This window comes from Citrus clementina, unplaced genomic scaffold (genome assembly GCF_000493195.1).
Source record: "Citrus clementina cultivar Clemenules unplaced genomic scaffold, Citrus_clementina_v1.0 scaffold_3, whole genome shotgun sequence".
In the NCBI taxonomy this organism is placed as follows: Eukaryota; Viridiplantae; Streptophyta; class Magnoliopsida; order Sapindales; family Rutaceae; genus Citrus; species Citrus x clementina.
In genome coordinates, this window is record NW_006262339.1 from 33,947,707 (window position 1) to 33,971,974 (window position 24,268).

The 24,268-nt window shown below is 33.1% G+C and overlaps 4 protein-coding genes across 7 annotated transcripts; all 4 read right to left on the reverse strand.

Annotated features, from left to right (window-relative positions):
- Nucleotides 1-41: 41 nt before the first annotated feature.
- On the reverse strand, nucleotides 42-2,672 carry LOC112100226. 4 transcript variants are annotated; one of them, XM_024188999.1, is made up of 6 exons: nucleotides 2,256-2,672; nucleotides 1,754-1,838; nucleotides 1,301-1,394; nucleotides 444-479; nucleotides 236-342; nucleotides 42-195 (listed from the first exon to the last, which is right to left on the reverse strand). In XM_024188999.1, exons 3-6 carry the CDS (start codon nucleotides 1,363-1,365, stop codon nucleotides 101-103), a joined length of 303 nt encoding a protein of 100 aa, XP_024044767.1. In that variant the 5' UTR covers nucleotides 1,366-1,394; nucleotides 1,754-1,838; nucleotides 2,256-2,672; the 3' UTR covers nucleotides 42-100. The 4 variants fall into 4 exon arrangements, 1 of the variants encoding a protein (XP_024044767.1); XR_002906539.1 differs by lacking the exon at nucleotides 444-479 and having other exon boundaries at nucleotides 42-342; XR_002906537.1 differs by lacking the exons at nucleotides 444-479; nucleotides 1,301-1,394 and having other exon boundaries at nucleotides 42-342.
- A 3,526-nt stretch (nucleotides 2,673-6,198) lies between these two features.
- On the reverse strand, nucleotides 6,199-10,881 carry LOC18046126 (protein SAR DEFICIENT 1). Its single transcript, XM_006442553.2, has 7 exons — nucleotides 10,617-10,881; nucleotides 10,379-10,454; nucleotides 9,441-9,996; nucleotides 7,448-7,608; nucleotides 7,148-7,342; nucleotides 6,959-7,055; nucleotides 6,199-6,854 (listed from the first exon to the last, which is right to left on the reverse strand). The coding sequence occupies exons 1-7, from the start codon at nucleotides 10,697-10,699 to the stop codon at nucleotides 6,598-6,600; spliced, it is 1,425 nt and encodes a 474-aa protein (XP_006442616.1). The 5' UTR covers nucleotides 10,700-10,881; the 3' UTR covers nucleotides 6,199-6,597.
- Nucleotides 10,882-12,433: 1,552 nt separating this feature from the next.
- Nucleotides 12,434-16,240, reverse strand: LOC18046127. Its single transcript, XM_006442554.2, has 2 exons — nucleotides 15,623-16,240; nucleotides 12,434-13,075 (listed from the first exon to the last, which is right to left on the reverse strand). The coding sequence occupies exons 1-2, from the start codon at nucleotides 16,238-16,240 to the stop codon at nucleotides 12,434-12,436; spliced, it is 1,260 nt and encodes a 419-aa protein (XP_006442617.1).
- A 1,257-nt stretch (nucleotides 16,241-17,497) lies between these two features.
- LOC18046128 (AP-3 complex subunit delta) lies at nucleotides 17,498-20,902 on the reverse strand. Its single transcript, XM_006442555.2, has one exon. It carries the CDS (start codon nucleotides 20,692-20,694, stop codon nucleotides 17,758-17,760), a length of 2,937 nt encoding a protein of 978 aa, XP_006442618.1. The 5' UTR covers nucleotides 20,695-20,902; the 3' UTR covers nucleotides 17,498-17,757.
- Nucleotides 20,903-24,268: the final 3,366 nt, after the last annotated feature.

Sequence of the window (24,268 nt, forward strand, 5' to 3'; positions counted from 1 at the left end):
CAATTAACTTTTAACAAATGTTTCATATACAAAAAGATAGCTCTACAAAATGCTTTAACAATAATTAAACTTTAACAATATATACCAGTTAGCTTTCACATCAAAATTCTTGCAACTCTTTAATATCTACTAATGAATTTACGAGCAACCAACAAGATTGGCACAATGGGAGAACCTTTTCTGCCCTAATCATAGATTTGGCAAGTCTTCAACCAACATGTGATCTAAACCATAGATTTGGCAAAACTAGGGAACTGAAGCTCCAGATTGGACTGAACCTTTTCTGCCCTAATCATAGCAGGAGACTTGGGTTCAATGGGAGAACATTTCCCATCAATCAAGCTGCAAATTAAGCCCAAAAGCATTCATTTAGTCATAAATCAAATTAATTCAAATCAAGTCAAATCTACAATAAAGTTAAAAAATAAAAAGTGGTCACTAACATCCTAATCTTCCCTCCTCCTAGAATCAGGCTCGACCTGTTCAAATTCATAATTTTTTCTATTAAAACAATTTAGCAGCTCAAGAATAAAATATGACAGCCAGTAGCAAAAGTAAAATAAGAATAATATTGTTTGAGGTGAAGAACAATAAAGGCAGCTTACGGTTATAGGAACAGGGGTGATTCATCATTACAGAAGGTTTTGCTACGGAGCTATCTTTTTTATTAGAGATTACAATCCGGAACAGAATGAGGATAATGAATTGGCAAGATTGATTTTTCAGGTGGACTCTTCTTGAACTTTAATATAATCAAACAAATTTGTACTAAGACTTTAAGGTTTTGAAGAATAGTCCATGGGTAATTGCTCTGGCCACTCAATATCATTCAAAACTTGTGAAATTGAAGTGAAATCATTTCAGCTTTCACAATAAATAATGTTCCCAAAAGACAAATCAATATATTTTTATTTGGCTGCATAATAATTTATCAACACATCATCTATATGTTGTACATCTATTTTTTTTTTCAAATTCAAAGATTTATAAGTTGAGAGAGCACTTTAAATAAAAGAGCTAGAGGATACTCAAAGCCCCATAGAATACCATCTTTATCTCATCTCCCCTAGCTTGTATCTCTAAAAAATACTAGTCTAATTGTATCTGCAAATTAAATTCCTCATAGGCAGCCCTGCATTATAGCATGTAGAGAACAATGTTAACACACTACTTTTTTTTCTTTTTTTTTTTCCAATCAAAGAAGCCTACTACAAGCAAAATAGTTGAGTATTATAATAATCAACATGAACATATTTTGCTACTCAACCTTTTATTAAACTTCAAAGTAATATTGACCAACCTCAAGTAATCATCCAAATCCTTGTACTTGATAACCTCAACAATTTTTCCCATTCGCTCCTCCATCTTTGAATCTTACCCATTGTTCATTTTCACTATATATATAAATCATCTACAATTTTATTAGCTACAAATACAGCGCATATGCTCAATTTAAATCATTGATCCCATTACATTTAAGATGTTTAAACAATTTTTCTACATTATCTACTTAGATTTGTGTACAAACCTAGCAATTTCCTTGATAGAAGCAAAGTAAGAATAAATGTAAGAAAACTGTAAAATATTAAAGACCAAGGATCCAGTACAGTCATCCAAATTGACTATATAATCAACAAAAATGCAAGACCCAAAAAATGGGTAGTTGACATCATATTAATTTTCAACAGAATGCTACCACCACAAAATTAAATCCAACTCCTAAATACAACAAATCAAATTAACAAAGCCATACCCAACTCAGGCAGAGACTGTGTCAGGTATCATCGAATGGACCCGCAGCTCGCGTTTTACGCATCTCTGATCAAATCAACAAAAGCCTACAGAAATTAAATGATTAGATAAAGGAAATTACAAATTGTGAGGAAACTAGTTTAGGAAAAAGAAAGAGGGAAATCGCATTTGAAAAGATTTAAACAATTTCCCCACGTACCTCTAAACAAGAAAATCCAAAATTTAAACCCCACCCCCCCCCCCCGCGGAAAAGAGAAAAGAGATCACGCAAGAGTACCCAATTGAAACAAAGTCGAAAACAATAATTTGCATACCTTAAATCAAAAGAAAAAAAAAAAAAAGAACTGGTAGTTACTAATAATTTTGATTTTTATAGAACAAACCCTCAACAATTAAGGCTCAAAATTGACAAAAATTTAAATTTCATAATTCAAAACCCCCTGCAAATTGACAAGCACTAGAATACCCAAATCAAAACGCACCCACAAAACAAAAAATATTACCAGAAATCTGTGAAGATTTACCAAGTGTAGAAGCAACAGCAACCGAGCTATGGCTTTTCAGGCAACTACGCCATTATTCTCACTGAAGGTAGCAACAAAAGCTACGGAAAGTGAAACTCTGGTGCGACAGCAACAATGGATACGATTCAAATGAAAACTCCAAAATAATGGCGGCTAGGGTTTTGATCGTTTTCAACAATAGCAACTAGGTCAAGTGAAAAAGATGTTGACAAGGGATAGGACTAGCGATATAGGTGTCGACAACGTAAGAACGACAATAAATTCGGCCTTCGGTATCTGGTTGTTGGAGATCGATTTCGATGAGTTCGAAGAGTCGAGAGTGATAAGTTTGTAAACACTCGGAGAAAATTTTGAGTTCATAAACTCTCAAAACTCACCGTTTGCAGACTAAATATAATTTTGTAGTTGTGACTTTTAATGACGGTTTTATCTAAAAACCGTCATTAAAAGTAATAGATGTTTTAATGACGGTTGTTAAATAAAACCGTCGTTAAAAGTAATAGTTGAATATTTAATGACAGTTATATAATAAAATCGTCATGATAAATTTTGAATTTTTAATGACTATTTTTATAAATAACGGTCATTAAAATTAAGATTGACATTTAATGACGGTTATATAACAGAGCCGTCATTAAAAATTTAAAATTTACAATGACTGTTTTTATAAATAACCGTCATTAAAAGTAATACTATATATTTAATGACGGTTATGTAACAAAACCGTCATTGTAAATTTCTAACTTTTAATGACCGTTTTTATAAATAACCGTCATTAAAAATAAAAATATATTTTAACATAATATTTAATGACGGTTCTATTATAGAACCGTCATTATAAATTTCTAACTTTTAATGACCGTTTTTATAAATAACCGTCATTAAAAATAAAAATATATTTTAACATAATATTTAATGACGGTTCTATAATAGAACCGTCATTATAAATGTTAGATATTATGACGGTTTTTCTAAGAACCGTCATTAAATATTTTTAATGACGGTTATTAAAAATAACGGTCATAACATATGGGTCATTATTTAGCATTTTTGTAGTAGTGTTTTACACTTAACAAATACACACACACACATATATATACCTACATACATTAGTGTTGTTGGTGTTGTGCATTATGATGAATCACATAATGATGTCATTCTGACATACATATGTCATTATGTATCATATAACGATTTTGATTCTGAATGTAGCGTATTACATAATAATGTTGATTCTCACTATTTCTAAGATTTTGGTTTCGAAGTGGATAAAAATAAAAATATGGTAGACTTAAGAGAATGTGATAGAAATATTATACACTTGAGGGGGCTGACACATAAATTTTACATAGAAATAGGCTAAATTTCAATAATGATCCTTAACCTTTTGAAATTTCTCATGCAAACATATATATAGGGCAAAAATTAATATCCTTTATGTGCATGTAAATTTAGAAAATGAATACCTCATTTCTAATATTTGACTATTATCATTTTATATCATTGAATTCATATTTAAACTATCTCTTGAGCAATCGGAGGTTGAAATCTCCCTCCGATCCATTTTACATTTTTCAAAAGATTCAAAAACTTTAGTTGGGATTCTTAGTTACTCTAAAAAATCTCACTATATATAAGAGAATAACAAAAGTGAATTTATAGGTAAAATTCGGTCAATCATCCTTTTTAGTGGTAATAGGAAGTAACGGTTTATGATCCATTGTAGATCACTTATAGGGGATTAGGGGTATTGAATTTTGACAATAAAGTAGCATTTACTTTTCGGATTGGATTGAAAATTCTAAGGAATGAGAATCTTGAGATTGGGAGTGTGGAGTGAGAGTGAGAATTAGTTGTTTACTTAAATTAGAATGGTAGTGTAGAGTAGAAATCAGAATCTCACTTATGTGTTAACTTTGTCTTAAATTAGGAATGAAATGTTTTAAAATTATAATTCTACCCTTATTTAAAGAAATGTAGTTTTTAATTACAAAGTGGATAAAAAAACATATTTCTAAATAACCTATTTATTTAATTGTTAATTTTAATCATATAAGTTAATTATTATTAATGTTCTTAATTATGTAAATCAAAATTTTTTTGTTAATTTTAATTTTAATTATGTGAATTAAAATTTATTGATAAGACCAACACAAATGAAACATTATTATTGATAACATAGTAAAAAATTAATATCTTCTTAGAATTACCTATTTATTATTATTAATTATTAATATTAGATAAATATGATAATATTATATATTTTCAAATAAAGATATCATATACTAATATTACTAATTCTATGTGAATATAATAATATTATTTTCTACTAATTTTAACTTAGTTACAATGTAAATTATTATTTTTAACAAATGTAATAGTATTAAATAACATAATAAGATTATTTAAATAAATATGATATTAATACTTTTAAATAAATGTAACATTATTTTATTTAATACATATAATTATATTAGATTTAACATTGTATTTTAATAAATATAATTATGTTATATTTAAAGGGAAGGATAAAATAGGAATGGAATCCACTTCCGCCTCCTCTCATGGGAGTAGGAATCTCACTTCTTCACTCCAAATGTAGGTGGAACCTATAGAGTAGAATTCTCATTCAATCTTTGCTCCTACTCTAGTAAATAAACGCACCCTAAATAAGGACATTAAGTGAAATTAATCATTCATCTTCTTAACAAAATCCAAAAAATATGATTATTTTTCTGTAAGTTAAAGTTTAATGGCAACTCAATTTTTTTGACATTTATTTAGTGAGTTTTGAATCCTATACTTTTTATTTCAGCACGAAGTTTTGTTAATTAAACTAGTTGCCACCCATTAAAGGTATGACTAATTAGTTATGTAATTAGCCACATATGTAAAATTTATTCTATAAAGACCGTGATATAAATAAAATTAAAATATATGTACAAGTGCAAATCACTCATCAAATGAGTGGTGAATAATTGATATTCTCTTATTTTCTCTTCTAGCTCGAATCTTCAAGTCTTTGCATGTGTATGTGTATTTTTCTTTTTTTTTTTCTTTGATTTATATTTTTGGGGTAAAATTCAATTAGAGAGACCAACGGTTGATGATCTGACAAGGGGGAGCACGAGGTTTATTGAGAATTTAAAAGGCAGATTTGGGAGTAACTACAGTATTATTTGATTTCCAATGGCTCTTAAAACTACTTTTAAATGGGGAATCCTTGAAAACGGGGTTTGATAAGGACTTTTGAGGGGTGTGAAGTAGTACACATCTTTTAATGTATGGACGCAGAGTTTGAGGCCCAAATGTTAGGGCTTCATTGTAAAGTCAAATAGCTCTCTCACACGTAATTGATATGAACTTGAGTGTTTGAATCAGAGTTTGACATGAAGGACGAGTTAAATATTGTGAGGGCTGTTACTTGGATAATGTCCTTCGCATAAAGCCGAGCGGGTAAAGACAAGTGGGTTATCTTCAGATTGAAAAAAACAACCACTTGCAAAGTTGCAATGCACTTCTTGTGGTGGGCTGGTCCATTTTGATAATGATAAAGTTGACACACACATTAGAAGAAGAGGTAAAAATTCATTGGCAGCATACACTCTATCCTATCTACTGAATTTTAAGCAAAAAAGGTCAAATATATCAATTTTATTGAGGTTTAAAGTAAATAGGGGAAAAATAGTCATCTAATTATGTTATTCTCTAAACGAGATTTTAGGATTTTTCAGTTTACATTGCATTTCACTGTGAATTTGAATTTAGTGCTATTATGATTGGTATTTATTTGATAAGTATACACAGGCAATTAAACATTTGAATTGTACTTGATTAGAAATCTTTAATGGATTAACACGAGTTTCAAATTCATACCATCAAGAAAGACTTATAAATTACACAGCGAGTGTGTTGAAGGAATTCCAAGTACATTGCAGTTTGTTTTATGCCATCCATCTGCCTATACATTTCACAACAGCAGACAGGGAAAAAGGAAGATAAAAAAGAAAGCAATTGGGAGGAGACTTGCCTTTACAGCAAAAACCATCACATCCTCGATCTTCACAACCCTATGCCAAAAACACTTTACCCTTGGCTTGAATCTAGCTAACTAGACTTTTGTATCCCTTTATTTCCTTTCTATATGTACAAGGAGACATACATCATAAATATTCTTTATGTGAAAACTTCAGCTCGTTTAAAAAGGCGAATTTGAAATTAGAAACTTTTGATTAAATGCACGTTTTAGAATCTATGAAACGTTCCCACCTAATAATTTTTATATTACGAATACCGTATCGTTGATCAGTATCCCTAAATCTTAATTCCCATTGATGAAGGACCTTGAAGTAGTTAAATCGCCATCATCAGATGATTCCGAGATGCTGTAACCAATTACAGGAGCACTACTTATGTATGCAGACTGAATTTGCCAATCGTTGCTTCCAAATTGCGTATTATTAGTACTGCTGCTTACCAGGAACCCCACGTCCAGAGATTTATCACTTGCGGAACCATCTTGTTGAAATGGTTTGATCATGCTCTGATTATGATTCGGATATTGATCCACCAAATCACCTATACATAAATTTTCAATTAACAAGTTGTTAAAATAGGACTAAAAATTCTGCAATGGCAAGTAATTATCTAATTGCAAGTTGCAGTGAGAGATAAATATATACCTTGTGTTAACAGGGCCATCTCATTCAAAACTCCTTCGGCTACCTCTAGTTCACGCCAATTTAAATATGCTTGTCTCACCGTATTCTCGATATAAGTCTGCAAAATCCAAAGAAATATTAGTAAGAGTTAACATTTAATGTTACAAGTCACGCATATATTATAAAAAAAAGAAAAAATCAATTTTATACCCTATTAAGTTTAGTGAGATCGCGAGTAAGGTACGTTTGGTTATTAACCACTGCCCTAACAACTTGACAAATGGGATTTAGCAGGATGATGCAATTATGTCCCCGAAAAATGTACAGCTTGTTGCCCATAACACATTTTCTTGCGTGCTGCATTGTCACTTCCCACATTTTCTCGGACATGCCAGGGCCCAAAATCTGAAAAAACAATTTACAGTAAGAAATTAGTTTATTAAATTTAAGGTATGTTTTGAATTGGATTTAAAGGAAATCTTATTTGAGAATTAAAAATTAAATATGTACCTTTCTAAGTCTTTGGGGCTCCACAATGGACAATTTCAAAAAGTCTTGGACTGTTTTAATGCCTGCAGCGGAAAGTTTTTTGTGGAAAGCTCCATCTTTCCCTATCTTCTCAAGACGCCATACTTCATCTTCTAACATTGGTGGATGATGCTTCTTGTACACTTCATATATGTGGAACAAAAATATATATTAATATTAGTTAATTGTTTATTCAAGCATACATAAGACAATTTGATGAGATCAATGTAATTGCAAGTCTTAAATGAAATGCCATTTGGACAAGATAAATCCTTGACTCAGACAGAGATAAGACACAAGGTTTTAACAAAAATCTCATGTAATTGGTTAATCTAAAACTTTAAATATAAGATAATAGAAGAATTTTTTAAAAAAAAATTCAAGTCAAAATATGATGATTGTGTGTTCCTGTCATTATTGATGCTGAGATCCATGAAAAGTTCTATATGACCAAAACTAAAACTTAATAAACCGTTGACTGAAGACTACATCCAGCCTGCCAGATGTAGATGGATTATGGCAAATTTTTTTCCCCCTAAAATACTTCATTGGCCTTTGGGCACAGCTTTGTAAATCCGTTTTATACTGCGGTCATCTAAGTTCGAATAATAATAATTAACATGTAAAGATTGGTTTAACAGACGAGGTTACATTTAAACTTTAAAAATTAAAAAAATGATACTTAATACAAAATAATCTTTCTTCCCTATAGTTTTAAGAGTTTATCACTTATCCCTACAATTTTCGTAATACTCAATTAATTTAATGTTAAAACTCTTACGAAAACTTCTCTCAAAAACAAAAGCTATGGAGAAAAGTATCGATCTCCCTATGCTTATGACATCAGACGGTGAGGATAATCATCATATGAGGACTTAACGAGTGGCTCTATGATTGCATCAATGGGGCCCCATAAGTTTGGCATAATTGTAAGCACAAACAATAAAGTAATGGAACTGTAGCAGTTTGTTTGACTGGACTTGATTGAATAGTTTGAATTGAGAAAAGGAAATGCTATTACTCTAATCTAAAATGATGATGAGATATGGTGATGTTCAACTGTTCCATGTGGTACCGCCAATTCCACTGGAGATTAAAAGCCCAAATTAACCAATAATTGATGGGTTGCTAACTTATAATGTTGAATTATATGATAAGCACAACATATAGACTCAAATATGGACCCTAAATTAACACACACGTACATACGTCCCTACATACATACACACACATATATGTGTTTTGTATGTGCATACGTACACACATGCGGAAACGTATATAACTACGCATATATGTGTAATCTATCAAAAAAATATTTACTAGAGTTTTCAACAAGTTTTAATTTGTAATATAATTAATTTTTTTTCTTTGAGAAAAGCATCCAACAGAATAGAGTGTATAAAGAAGGAATACTCAAAGATTTTTCTATCCTAATTTAGTATTCAAATCATATCCCAAGACACAAAAATTGTATCAAACAGTTAATTTTGAGATCCATTTCAGACAGGAAGCTGCCTAAAATACAAACAGGCTTATTTGGCTTATGTGTAGAAAACCAGACAAACGAAAAAGGAGGCAGAGAGAGTAGGCGTGTGGGGTTTTGCAAACACAAGGGGGGTTTGACTAAAGACATATATTTGCATAGTAATATATCATTTATTTGAATACAAATGACGATGAGTAGTTATCCCCAACCCTCTATTAAACAAAGACAACAAGGTCTTAAGATTACAAATTGATAATATATAAAAGTCATGTGAAACACAATTTTAGTGAAAGGACATGAACTAGTTGACTAACACATCACTAGAAGTATAATGAAAAGGGAGCAGACTAATTATTTTAACATAAATGCCAATTATTCTATGTGTGTGTGTGTGTGTGTGTATTGACAAAACAATTAGATGATATGTTCATGAATTAATGCATTATTCTTAATTTTATATGTAAGTAAAGATGAGATATATGTACTTACATTCTCCACGATGATCTTTGACGACAAAAGCATCAGTAATGGCTTCACATATTCTAACACCTTGATAGCTCCCACGTGCCACTTTTGCACCAATTCTGAATTTGCGGCTCCTAATCCAGCTTGAATTGTCCGTAAACTCGATGTCTCCGATCGGCGCAACCCCGTCTCTGGCCGTGACATTCACGTCACCGGTGAGCAACGGCCGCTTGCCGGTTCTCTCCTTCACGATATTGCTTTCAAACTCTTCTGGGGTCCAATGATCCCGGTCCCCCGGAGGAAAGTCTCCATCAAGAACAACTAATTCTATTTTGATTGGCTGAGGGAGACTGGCCGGAGCAATAAGGCCGTTCGATCTTGTGTCGACAACAACGATTTGAAGTGGGTTGTTTTCGACGTCGGTGATTTTGCTTCCGGTGAAGATGGGGAGTGAAAGTTTTTGACTGAAAATAAGCTTGAGGCTTGATGGCTCAAGGGCTTGAATGCGCAATGAAGAAGACCTTGTTAATGAACGGCAAGGATTATATTTGCTTACGCCACGCTGTACTTCTTCATTCACCTGATCATATCATAAAGTAAACCATGAGAACTATTACCACAAATTATAATCAATATTAAGTTATATTTAAATTTACTTAATATAGGTAAATATATTATTTCATGTTGCCTTAGGGTTTATGTGAATACAAGCAAAATAGTTGTTACAGATGCAAATACATAATAAACATGCACGGATTAGAATATTTATATGAATACTTAAACTAAAATTTGTTTTTATTAAAATAATTCTCCTACCATTCTTACGGTTGTGTTGTACAGATTAATATTAAACTCCATTAATTGTTAAAGAAAATAATAGTAGTTCATATTAGATCTTTATAATTTTAAAGATACGATTCTGCAGCCATCAAGATTTCGTAATATTAGAGCTTAGCAAATACCACTCGTCTAAGCAAAGGCTCTAACGCTGAAAAAAAGTTCTGAAAGGAATTCACCATGACTGCTTCTCCAATTACACTGTCACATAGAAAAAGGAAAAAGCTTAATTGAAAAGCATGATTAATTATAATTAATTAAATTTCATATGATAAGAAATTAACTCGATCAAAAAAAAAAAAAAAAAAAAGAAAGAAGAAGAAGAAGAAGAAATTAATTTAATGAAAAATTTTGATTACTTACGAAGCAAAAGAAGGTCTAGTCCTGGTTCGTTTTTCAGGAGGCTCTTCCGGGTCGGATCCATTAAGAAACCGTTTAGCGGCCATTTTTTTTTTTTTTTTTTTTTGCCCCTCTTGCTAAAGAATCAGAATCAGTACAAGAAATCCAGCAGCTGAGTAAAGAAATTAAAGAGAGGGAGAGAGAAATGAAAAGGAAGTTGTTGGTTTAGGGTTAGGGAAGAAATGGGGGGTTTTATGACGAAGATTATAAAGCGTATAAAGATTGAATACTTGTTATAAAATAATATAGATGAAGCTTCGAGGAATGATAACAGAAGCAACTTAGCAACTAGCAAGTGTTTAATTTGTAATGACATAATGCATATGATGTATCGACTTTGACGTCAACACTACTCCTGAAAGTCAACCGAATCATCATCTCCTCCCTCTAAAGTTGAGCTTAATCATATTAAAATTATTTTGGATTCAGTGTTAACTTAAATTTCTTGTCGATTTTTTTAATAAATTATTAATGAATAAAAAATCTGTATATGTAACTATATTTTACTTGTATATTTTTATAACAATGAGACTCGGGTGACGTAGAAATTTTAAAAGATTGGCAAATTTATATAATTAGTAAACATAAATCCCTTCTGAATGTACCATGCAGAGAATAGAGACTCCTTTAAATGGAAAAAATTGGCAGGAACAGGAAAGACCGCCCCGCGTGAAAACTGGTCAAAAGTTTTTGATTTCTGAGAAGGATCGTATTGGTATCAGGCCTTAATGCTGATGGGTCCGCAGCACTTTTGTTAACTATTTATAGCCATACAATTTATGTATACACGTGTTTCGCTTTCACCTTCGCTACCATCATGACCAATTGATTGATATTTGATAATTTGACACAAACAAATTGAGGAGGCTTTTGCTATGTACAGCAATCAAGAAAGTCTTTGCAAGTCTTGTGCTTTTATGTACAATTTATCAACTCCATCAACTCAACTAATGCCACCTGAATTATGGAAATTTTCCTTCAATAAATGGATCATTTATTTTTGTATCGCTTCCTTTTGTGAACGCTACAAGAGATATGATGCCTAATTATGTGTCACAATCGGCCTAAGAGCAGTCATCAAAAGAGATTTATTCTTCTCTTTTGGGACAAATGACCAGTTAGTACTTTCCGGGAAACTTTGGAAGCATTTCCTAGCAAGTTAATACCAATCAAGAGGGTCCCAATTGCTTCTTGCTAAAAGTTAAATTGACCATGATTCAGGGAAGGGTTAAAAAAAGAAAAAAAAAAAAAGAAAGAAAGAGAATTACCAAAATTATGACCATTAGGGGCCTTTTGTTTTATCCTTTATACGCTTTTGCTTGGTTTCATTTTCCCTACCACCAAAGCTTTCAATTACCAATCCAGGTCCTTGTGTAAAAAGTTTCATTTCTTTTTCAGCAAATAGTGGCACGTTTTCTAGAAGTGACAATGAGTGCCGTTGAAGTGGTGATCTTTCTATTCAAAATCTTTAATTTTTTGTTTTAAAAGAAAAAAAAAGTTTGAATGGGAATGACACCTCATTCACTAAGTACCAACATTAATCTTTTATTATTAATTATCAGATTCAGGCATATTCATGGCCAATTGAACTATATTCAAGAATAAAATATAAATTATAAAAAAAAAATTGAAAGTGCACTCTAGTAAAGATTTTTCAATTAAACATCCAATCAAAGAATGGAATTTTTGAAACCAATGTGAAATTACAAATAATCGAACAATCAAATATTTACATATCGAATGATCAACACAAAACCCCAAAAAAAAATCATATATTCAAATCAATTGAATCCCATGACCTTAGGAGCAAACCTTAGCAACCTATCAAGAGCATTGGGCAAGAACTTTCTTGCAAACAAGAAGCAAATATTAGTGCTTTTCCCATTGTACTCACAATGGCTACCACTCCTTAGCCTCTTCAAAAACTCAATTGTCACATCTCTTCTTTGAAATTTAGCAGGGTGAGGTCCTCCCTTGGACCAATCAACCCATGTCAAGCTTCTATTTGAGTTCCTCTTCCAAAATTTCACACTCACAAATGTTGGCAAGTAGTGTTCATCAGCGTAGCATGAAGCCTTGCAATGTCTTTTGAATGTCACAAAATATTTTTTATCGGAAATTACCTCCAGGGCGAGGGCCCGGTCCATCTCGAACCATTGCGAGCCCTTTCGCCATTGTTCGAGCCGGATCACGGGCCTCATTGGACGGTTGTACCGGCCTCGGCCTACTGGGCCTGGTAAATCGTAGGCCTCAATGAAAGCCTTGCTCGAGTTTATGAGATAGTTGTAGATGGTTGAGAAGTTGAATAGAGGAATGCACGACTCTGAGAGGAGAACAAAACGTTGGTTGGTGATATCAAGTAAAGCATTGGCTAGCAGGCGACGTTCCGCTTCAAGCATGCTAAATTTTCCCCATTGCACCTCCTACATTGTTGAATTAGGGAAAAAAAACCAAATGAAATTTTATGTTCATGGGCCCAGCACACAGGCCCAAGATAATTTAGGGGAACCTATCTTTAAATAATATTAGAGAGAAGACACTTTTCAGTTTCCCCTACATTTTTTTTTTATTTTAGGGTTTTTTTTTTCTGAATATGAATTCAGAATAAAATTAAATATTTGAATCTAAATCATATTTTTATTATTTTTTTCTAAATCTTCCATGATAAGCATTAAGTTGTTTTTTTCTAATTTAAAAAGTTTTTTTCCTACTTAAAAAGTCATAAAATCAATATTTTTACATTTGTGCTCTTATACATTTTAAATGTTCCATCAATAATAAATATCTCAATGAACATAAAATAAAATAATATTTTATCATAACATAAATCATGTTCAAGTGAATACACCCCTTTAGTATTATATATTAAAACATTTTAACAAATGTTTTTGGTAGTTTACAATGTATTGCATGAAAAATATTCATAAAAAATTATAAAGATAAATAATGCTAATTTAAAGAATATAAAAGGATAAAAAGAAAAATTGGTTAATAACCTAATGACTAAAAATTTTAATAAATTGAAAAAAAATACTTAGTTGATTGAAATTTAGTCAATTAAGTCATTAAGTTAATAAAAAAATTACTTATCTCTTAGAGTTTTTAACAACACTTCATTCTTTTTAATTAAAAAAAAGTACTTAGTGTGGCTGAGATAAATTTTCCTATGAAAGTTTTTACATCAAACGTCAATTAAAACATTATAAAAAGTATAGGAAAGCGATTAAGTCTAGTAACTTTAGGGGAAAATTGTTATTTCCCAAGTAAACTTTTACTTCTTGAATTTGTTACTTAATCTCTTTAGTTTCTAGCAACATTTTGCTTCATGTCTACACTTTTTTTCTTTTTGTTATGTGCAAGTGGGCATGGAGAAAGCATGAAGAAAGGAATGTTAAAAAGTGGAGCAAGAATGTAAAAGAAATGGAATCAGGAACCATCTGAAAAGAGTTTTTTAATGAGTTGGAAAATGAGTAGAATCAAAGTAATGCTTGAAACTCTAACAGTGAAAAATCTAAATTGTCAAATAATGTTTTTTTTTTCCTAATTGAAAAAAGAGATTTTTTTTTCTTTTTTTAAGCATAACAATAACACATATTAGAAACTATTCCTCTCATTTAAGTTTATAAAATAATGATAAATGAAAGCAAATTATGCAAAAATGGTCCTATCATCTACAGCCATTTTTTTATTACAAATAAAAGAAAAATTTTCCACTAAAAACTAGGACAAAATGTAGGAAAATTCAAAACAATTAAGGTAATTGCAATGACCGAACGACCATCACTTTGTTGAATTTTGACTCATCCTCTTTAAGAAGAGAGAGTATCTATCTAACATAAAATTAAAGGGTATTCCAGCAGTCACGTCATTAGTTGGGGACCCATCTGATAAAAATGGATATACTATGTCCTTATTTGTAAGAACATAAAAAATAATGGACCTAGATGCTACCGCACATTGAAATATTTCTTCCCTCTTTGAGCTATGGTTCTGAAGAATCCGTTTACTTCGTTGATACTGTAAGAATGAACCCTCCAGTATTCTAGAGGCACTTAAGACTTTTATTCTTAGCAAAATATTTATTCTTCATATTTTTTTAGCTTTGAATAGATTTATTTTTCATACGTTATAATTTATAAACGACTAGAGAAACATGAAATTAATGCCAATCCATGCTATGCATGCGTTACACTTGTTCTTATAATAAACCACAAATTTCGTCAATTAATGTTTCCCAAAAAAATTAAACACTTTCATAATTTTTTTAATTAAATTGTGTTAAATCTTTAAATCTTAAGGTCAGATTCATAGTTTCTAAAAATATTTTTATCTTTCCAAGCTAGCGCATGCATTCAAATTCCTCCATGTAAACATGTTCTTATCATGGCTTCTCATGTCACGATTTCATTGGCCGGTATATGTTAATTTCAAAGGTAATACGAAATAAATCATTAACGAGAAAAGTTATTAAAAAATCTTGACTCGAACTGGACAACGTGATCACCAATCACCAACATTCATGTCTTTCAAGTAAGTCTGGAATATAATGTATAATTTTAAAATTAATTAATTAATCGATTTATGTGTTTAATTAATGATCTTTGATTTTTTTTTTCTTTTACTAATTACCAAACACAAACATGTGTTTGTCCAGTTCCCTACTGAACCGGCTTATCCCTCTAAGTGTGACATATGGACGCATTAATTACGACAATATAATAAATTTATCCCAATCTTAGAAACTGACCAACGATTAAGCTTCTCAAAAGAGTGAAGAAATGAAAAACCGTTGGTATTATCATAATATTTCACCTCAATTAATTTTTTGGAGTAACCTATTAATTAATTTATGAACATTTAAGGATTCCATAAAGAAAAAAAAAATTATTCATGGAGTAATTGTAGGGATAATGATCTCAAACTTATAGGTAAAAATGAAAAAGAAAATATAAATATTGTTATTTACTAACCTTGCTTGGGATTCTCCGGCCATGAAAGACTGAACTTTGAGGCACTGTTTCATTGAAGGATGGACTTGAATGAACATAAATGGAGTAAAGGCCTTCATGTCCATGAAAGAATTTTTCCCAAAGAGGAGCCAAGGTCACAGCACCTCTTGTTAAAAACAAGAACGCAACTTTTGGGACACGCTTGAATGGATACTCGTGAATGCGAGGAGCCATTGATGCCCTCCACAGCAACTCTTCTTCAGTCATATCATGCATGGCATTATTATTATTAGGCCGCAGCGAAACGTAGTCGTTTAACCCTGTTCGAGTGGTGTTCACTGTCGTTTGATTCCCTGTTGTCGTAACAAGATGTAAACTTGGAGACGACGGTTGTATATTTGGTGGAGGAGATGATGATGAAGAAGAAGAAGAAGAAGAAAGTTGATGGAGTTGATCATCAAAGCTGAACAAGGAAATGTTTTTGAGATGGAAACTTAGGGCTATGCCTAGGGCTACACCGAAGCCGAAGATAACAAAATATGAGAAGAGATTAGGGAGATGCATTTGGAGATTCAAGAACAACTTTGTGATTGAAAATGGTGGCGGGTGTTGCTGCTGCTGTTGAATTGTGTTCTTCATTGAGAGGGAGATATTGAAGAACGAATGCGTGTTAATTTGGAATGGAAATAAATGTCCGGGTTTAAAGGTTTATATATGTATATGGTATAAGAGAAGGGGATTCATCGTAAGTTGTAAGCTTCAAGAACCTTGTGCCGACTGCCGACCCTGTAAAATATTCTTGTGAGGCGTTCAATATACAATATTGTGCGTACGAATAAGAAGATTGGCACATAATATTTTTGGTCAAAATTATTTAATGAAAGATTAATTATGGAGAATCCTAAACTTGCGATTATCAAAAAACAAATATATCAAATATGCGTTCCATTTTTGATAAATTTTCTCAAGTCAACAATGCAAACTTGGGGGAGTTGAATAAAGAGTAACCGGACAGACTTTATTCAAGCTAGGGGCGCATAATGGATCTCAAGTCTTCGAATGAGATAGAAAAGTGCAAAAATTTGCCCAATCTAAGCCACCAACATTAGCATAATTAATATTAATATGAAAGAGAGAGGCAAGTTCATCAAAACAATAAAACTACTCTTTTGTTCCTACTTTGAACTTTCGATTTAGACCTCCCGAATCAAGGGCAGGGACTTGTTCAAACAGTTAATAGTTTCGCAATTATGAATGTTAGAATGATTTGGTAAGGGATGCGTAGTTGTTGGCGCTCATTAAATCAAGACCAATGAAGCTCAACTTGGATAGTTATTCTAAAGAGAGAGAGTCCAACTCCAAATATTTGGTTACCTCAATATTCTAGTGACAATATTTTTATTTTATTTTATTTCTTATTCAATTTTCTGAAAGTATCACTTCTTGCTAATATTTGATTACCTCTAACCCAGCTGCCAACCCCAAATGAAATGAAAATCGAAGTACCTCTAGGGGGAAGAATTAACTGATGACAAAGTCTGGCTAAAATGTTGCAAAAGTCAGCCAATTTATCTAATTATTTAGGAGATTATTGAGTACAGCATTGTGCCCTTTAAATTTAGTGTAGCAGTAAGGAGCTCTTATTGTTTAAACTAATGCAGTAGCAATAAAAAATTGCGTGGATTCCGGTCATTCAGTCAAGGTTTCAGATCTATCCGGCAGTTCTCTTCCTTGTAAGCATCAACTTTGAATCCAGTACCAAAATTTCTCTCAACAAAATATGCACAAAGTGATCAGAGACGAGGCATTTTCCAGCAACTAATGAATATAACAAAACTATGATCAGATTTCTGTTCAACAAGTTCTGGATCAATACTAGCATCTTCTGGAATTATATTGTGTCAGGGAACACTACAATGAATATCAACAAGCTAATAACAATCAATCTCAAATTTTGAAGCTTGTACTGAATAAATCAAATTCACAAAGTATCAGATGTAAAACCACTCCCAAAGATAAAACTTCAAAACAACCACAAGCCCCAACCCAAAAAAAAAAAATTGTATAAATCTACAGAAGAACTAACCTCACAACTCAGGGTGTTAGAATACAGGTAACAATATTAACCAAGTTCCATTGAATTAAAAAATTTATTGCTACAAAAGGAAATCAGGAATCACCGGTGTTTGTGCAACCACATTTGAGGGCTCATCAGCTCTTTGGTGAGCTTTATGCTTACCACGGTGATGATTACTCTTCCGCTTTTCTTTCTGACCATTGTCTTCTTTCTCTTCACCATCCTTCCCTTGACCTTTTTGTCTTCTCTCTTTTCCATGACTACGGTGTTTGCTTCTTCTTGAGCTAGTGTTGACATGATCAGGCATCTTCTCACCTGGCACATTTTCTTTTGTTTCCAGAGAAAGATCAGTATTCAATTTCTCCTTCCCTTTGCTCTTGCCAGATAGATTCTCAGAGCGGTTACTTCTTGATGAACTAGGTACACCATCATTGCCTAAAAGAACATCCTGCACAACACCTGAGAGCAAATCATCCTTCAGCTCAGGCTTCTTGGCTGCTACAGATATCTCATCTCCATCTAATTTTAGCACCACAGGCCTAGGCTTTGCCTGGTTTGGCTTTTTCTTTGGGGCAAGTGACTGCTCTGTGAGCTTAAGTAGATCTTCAGCATCATCATTGAGTTTATCCTGTGACATAGGGTCATTGGCAGGAGGATAATCATTTGATGCAACTTCACTCTTCTCAGATGCAAGATAATATAAGCCATGCCGTTTACGGTGTTCAGCAAGCAAAGAAGTGGACTCATGTGATGGTTCGGTCTCATCTTTGCTCTGGAGGTTAGTTCTGGAAATATCAACAGCTTCCCCAAGAGGAGTACTGCTGAGAGAAAATGAACTTGACAAAGGCAATTGGATGTCGCCACAGATTGTTTCCAAGTCAGCTAGGTTTTCCTTAAGCAGTAATCCATCTGGTACAGGAACCCTATCCTGTGCACTTGTTGAGACTGGACCAAGCTCCTCAGAAAAGGCATCACACATCAATTTCACAACCCTAGAAGCTTCTGTTTCAGCCCTCGCTAAATTCTCTTCCCCCTGGACTACAGGATTCAGTATTTCTTGCTTAATCAAATCAGTGAAGCCAAGTACATTCCTTGCTCTCTCTTGTATTTCTACATCATGGCTTCGTGACAGTGGACCCAGAGCTAGTTCAACTATATTAAACAGGTTTACAATCGATTCTTGTGTGAAACTGTTCCTTCCCAGAGAAGCAGATGTAGATGCCTGACTGTTAGAAACAGTTGCATCCCCACCATTTTCAATAGAAAGATCTCCAAATGATTGATTTATATTTCTTGGGTTGAAGCTATCATGCTGTTCGCTAGAAGCAGGAGCTTCAGATGTTGCTAAATCAGAATTTTCACAGCTCATCCTTGCGAAGACTGATTCTGGAACTTCTGATGCAAGATTATCGGTATTGACAGAGGAAATATTTTCCTTGTGCAAGAGGTAAGAGTGCACACAAAAGATTAACACCTTGAAAACAGACTGAACGTACACTGCCCTGATCGAGGGCAGCAAGAGATTAGTACGGGGTTGTAATAGTGCCTCCATCAGTTCAAATGGATTCCTTGAAAACTCAACATACTCCCCTGAAACCCAAGCAGCAGCAGATAATATCCTATGTAAGAAAGGATTACCAAGTAAAGCAGGATCAATAAGAAGATTACGACAGACATGCACAAGTGCTGGTCTAACATCCTTGACCCTCATAGCAATATCAATTATCTGATGCTCAATTTCTTCCCCCTTTTGGCAATGTGGAATTCTCACCATTTCCCCAAGAAGTGATGCATACCAATCAAAGTCAACAATAACCTCATATAGATTTCTACAACAAGTAGACAAAATCGAACCAAGAATCTGATTGCAAAACTCAGGGTCAGATTTAAGCGCATAGTTAATTAAAACCCTGGATATTTCAGCCACATTACTCTCAGACACCATTGACATCAAAAGACGCAAAGACTCAAGCTTAATATTATAATCCCCATCACTCAAAGACTTAATCACAAAATCTTTATTCTCCAACACCGCCCACAAGTGTTTCGGTGCAATAATCGAAAGTGCTTGCAACCCAAGATACTTTAAATTTGGATCATCATCAACCAAAAATTCCCGAACCTTAACAACTGCAAGCTTCACTGCAGATTCATACTCACTCAAGCTACTCAACACAGTCCTAATACACTCAAAAAGCAATGACTTGGCCTCAGTCCTCCTCATAAATTCACATATTGGCTCAACAACCCTCTTAGCCAACCTAGGCTCTAGAGTAGCCAACTTAGCAAATATCTTCAACACCTTAATCAACAACCAATTATTCTTAGAATCAACCAAAATCTTATAAAACTCCGGCGCTAATGGTAAATACGATCTGGGGTCTTTCAAACAAAGCTCGCAAAACACACCCACAACTGCAGAAAGAATAACCGGCTCAGAACTCTCTAAATTCTCAACTAAACGCTTAAAACAAACCCTAACAGCATCTGGGTATTTCTCAAAAACCCTTAAAACAACCGCAATGGCTTTCTTTTTAATAAAAACCTTACTACTGGACAACAAAGTAAAAACCTCAGGAGTTAAATCTCTAGCAAGATCAACATTTCCGATTCTCGACAAGCATTCAAGAGCTAAACTGACTTCAAACTGATTGCTACTATTCAGATCTTTCCTCAATTGATTGGTGATCAAGAGAATTACCGGGGTGTCGTCGTTGAAAGACTGGGTGACGGCGTGGTACCCGATTTTCTTGTAGAAGAACTGGGGGGACGACATGACTTCCACGGCGTGGAAGGCAGCGAACGACATGTCGGCACCGTGGAGGGAGGAGAGGTAGGAGAGCTTTCGAAGGGCAGCGGATTTGGTGGGGAGGTCAGTGGATTTGATCTCCCGGCGAATCTCTTCGATGGCTTTGGAAATGAAAAGGGATTCTTTGATTTGTTGCTGGCGAATGCCCTTTATCAGGTCGTCGAGATCGCGCTGGAAGAGGGTCTCCATTATCGAAGTGCCCGCCATTCAGTAAACTAACAAAGCAAATTAAGCAAAGCCAAAGAGTTTATTGGTTTGTTTTTGCTATGAATTGAAATTGAAGGGAGGCATATTTGTTTTGTGAGGAAATTTTGATTTTGTTTGAAGGAATTTTGGGTTTGAGGAGACTTCTGTGTACGTTTGTTTTTGATGGCCTGCAAGTGCAAGAACAAATGAATACAAAAGAGGCGACAAGTTGATGGCGAACGTATTTTTATTTGAAATGATGATGTAAAAAATATATATATATATACTTTTATTTTCTTAGAAAATACAACAATAATAAAATTATTCATCAAGCAAACATGATGAAGACTGGCTCTTAGAAAAAAAAAAGGGTTGAGGGAGTAAGGTACTCAATGCTTAATTAAGAAGTGATTTACATTTTCGCTTAATCATAGCTCCAACATTCTTGGCAAGATCTATTGTTTCTATTCCAATTTTATAGAAACATATTATCTTAATTTTATTTTAATTAAATTCTTAAATACCATAAGTTTTTCGTCAAATTTATCGTAACAGAAAATCGACGCACATCAATCAATGGACTGTTGAATAAGTAGTATTTATAAATCATAATATTCATTTCTTAGTAACTTTAACTTCAGTTTCCAATAATTATAATTTAAAAACCACAAAACAAGTCAAAGGTGGAGTTTAGAGTTCAACTCTACGGTGGCTCAATTAAAACATTTAAAAACTTATTATATGATTCTTTTAATTATATAAGTTGTAACATATAAACATTTTATTTTCATAGTGTAAAAGTTCTTTTCCTATTAAAAAATAATGATACAAATTCGAATAAAACAAACTCTGTTAAACATCAATAAAAAAAAATAGGCTCGCTTGTTTCTAGCAAAGAAAAGAGAAAAGAATTTGTTAAAAATAAATTAATAATGGTAAAATTATAAATTATTATAGAACTAATATTTATGGGATCATATAATTTAAATGATATTTTTCTCTCAAATTTAAAAATTTTGAGAGAACTTGCAGTCTTATAGAGATTAAAATGAAAATTTTACACTTAAAACTCATATTATTATTATTATTATTATTTATTTAAGAATTTATTAATTCTTCAAAATCTATATTACAGTAACATCCTCTAATCTGAATTGAACTCTAGAGCCCACAATAGTTTACTATCAAATGGACCCTTAGCCTACTAAATGTGCGTTTTAAGAACATGAAAAAATAGTTAGTAACATACTGTTGGATCAAATGTCAAACACTTAAAACTGACCCATTTTACTTAAAATGTTATTGTAAGTCAAAGAGAAGGAAGTACCGTCACTTAAAACAGATTGGAAGCATCATTTAACATTTACCAAAAGGCCTTGAATTGGGCCCACCCTACCAATTCTGTAACAGGCCGAACATTGGGTTTCATCCGATTAAACAACACTCCCGTTTGGCTGTTCACCCTCCACCTTTTATCTTTTAAATCCCCAAGTCCCCTGTGAGCATTCGTATCCCAAACATCGCATTAAAAACTTGTCTTTAGAGAACCACCAGGGTTTCTAAATACTTAGGTCTTGTGTGTCTTGCCATGTCACTATTTTAAAACTAAGAGCAAATGATAATTGTTTGGAGGGAAATCTGGGTGCTAACGTGGATAAATAATGTTGTGACACATGGTCATTGAAGTTAAACAAGGAGAATCGGTTTGTTTGACCAGATTATTAGAATAGCTCGCATGGAACCAAAAGATAAGCTTCCTGAAGAAAAGGGGTAGTTTGGAAAGAATACTCGACATTGAAGGGTATAATCAAAACATGAATTTTGATGGTTAGAGCCCACACGTGAACATCGCATGCCATCAAATTATAAAACAAAAATATCTCCTTTTTAGTTCAGATTGAGGAACTACTAGCAATGATGATTCCTTGGTAGAGCAATAAGAGAGCGCCACGTAAGTTACCCTCAGCAACACCTTGAAAAGCAATTGGACCACAAAACTAAGAGGCTACCGTGTGCCCGCCTATAAGGGTAAATAGGTGGCTGAAGGCTTCCTTACCTCCCAAGCTCATAAATGTCACCATCAAAGGGCCACAAAATAAATTACGTAAATGTCTGTATTTGAGAGGGGACAAATATTTTTTCTTTGGAGGCTTCTTTACTTATATGAGTGCCACATGTCCAAAATTATTGAAATGACCTTTAGGCACATTGCACAAAAGTTTAAGATTGCTCCAAACAAGAGTGACATCACTTTATTACAAAAAAAGAAAAGAAAAGAATGAACTCATCTTCTTCCTCCTAAGAGTAAAAACACCATTACTAAAGTTTTAAGATCTCTTGATCTTGAGGCCATCGTTCATTATCCAAAATCTTACTTGAGTATCAGAGTGCAGTCGCTAGCCTTCGTGAGCTCCATCTTTAATCTCAATTCTATCTGTTTTGTAGGTTCACACAACCCAAACTCAATGGTCTCATCTTTAAGCTCATTCTAGTTTTACCTCCCTCCACCGAACATTTGATTCCTCCAGCTATCCTCCCTTATTTTGTTAGAGCATACCTCAAGCTTAGCAAGGCAACAGTAATCCCTTCTAAACTAATTTATTTGATTATTTGGTCCCACCAAAATCTAGCTAAGACAATACATATACATTATTTTGTATAGATTAATATGACATCAAATGGATGATTTGACCATGTATGTGGTATGTATGTTTTAACAACTTTTATGTAATTTATTTTTTATTTTAAAAATTAATTTAAGGGTCAAGTTTGGACTTTTGGTAAGGCCCTAAACCGAATGTTATTAGATCTTGATTCCTTGAACTCTACCTCAATCCTTGGACCTTTCAAACTATGGCCAAAAGCCTAAAAATTAGGGTCAGGTCAATTAGGCCAAAATCTAGATCGGGTCTTTTTACCATCCCTAATAATCATATATCATTCTTAGCAAGTTTACACTTCTTTAAAATCAAAACGATGTATATTAACTAGCTTTCTATCTAGAATCCAAAATCTTCACTAATGAAATCACTTTTCTAATCATAATTTTGAGTCGTGTTCACGAGCAATTAATAAAACACTCCCATGCTTAAGTAGTGTTTTAACCTTTAGTTGTATGAGAGAAAATTAGGAGAGAAAACAAATATATTCATTTAATCAATTGTTGTGAATACATGAAATGATGTACCTAGCTTCAAACTCTTTGAACATTGTATATTGTCGAATTATTTTACGAGAAGCATGTTTTATGTATTACCACTATTATATATAATGGTTTCTTGATCCTTTGAATAGGCAAAATCTTTTGCATTGAAACAAATGATCAGATAATAATGTCTATCACGTGTGGGGATTATAACTAACTAGATTCAGGAAGTGCAAAATAGGTTTGGTTGACTAAGGCATAGCTAGAAAGTCGAACCCACAGGGTAAAATTTTTACCGATATAAAATCTAAAGAATAGATTATGCCTATATGTCATATTTGAGTTTTAGCTAGAGATGGCTAATGGGGTGGGCAACAAGTGGTACGGCATGAGCACGACACACGTCCGTACAACATGGCATGGTAAGGTATTAGCATGTTTTGGTGGGGC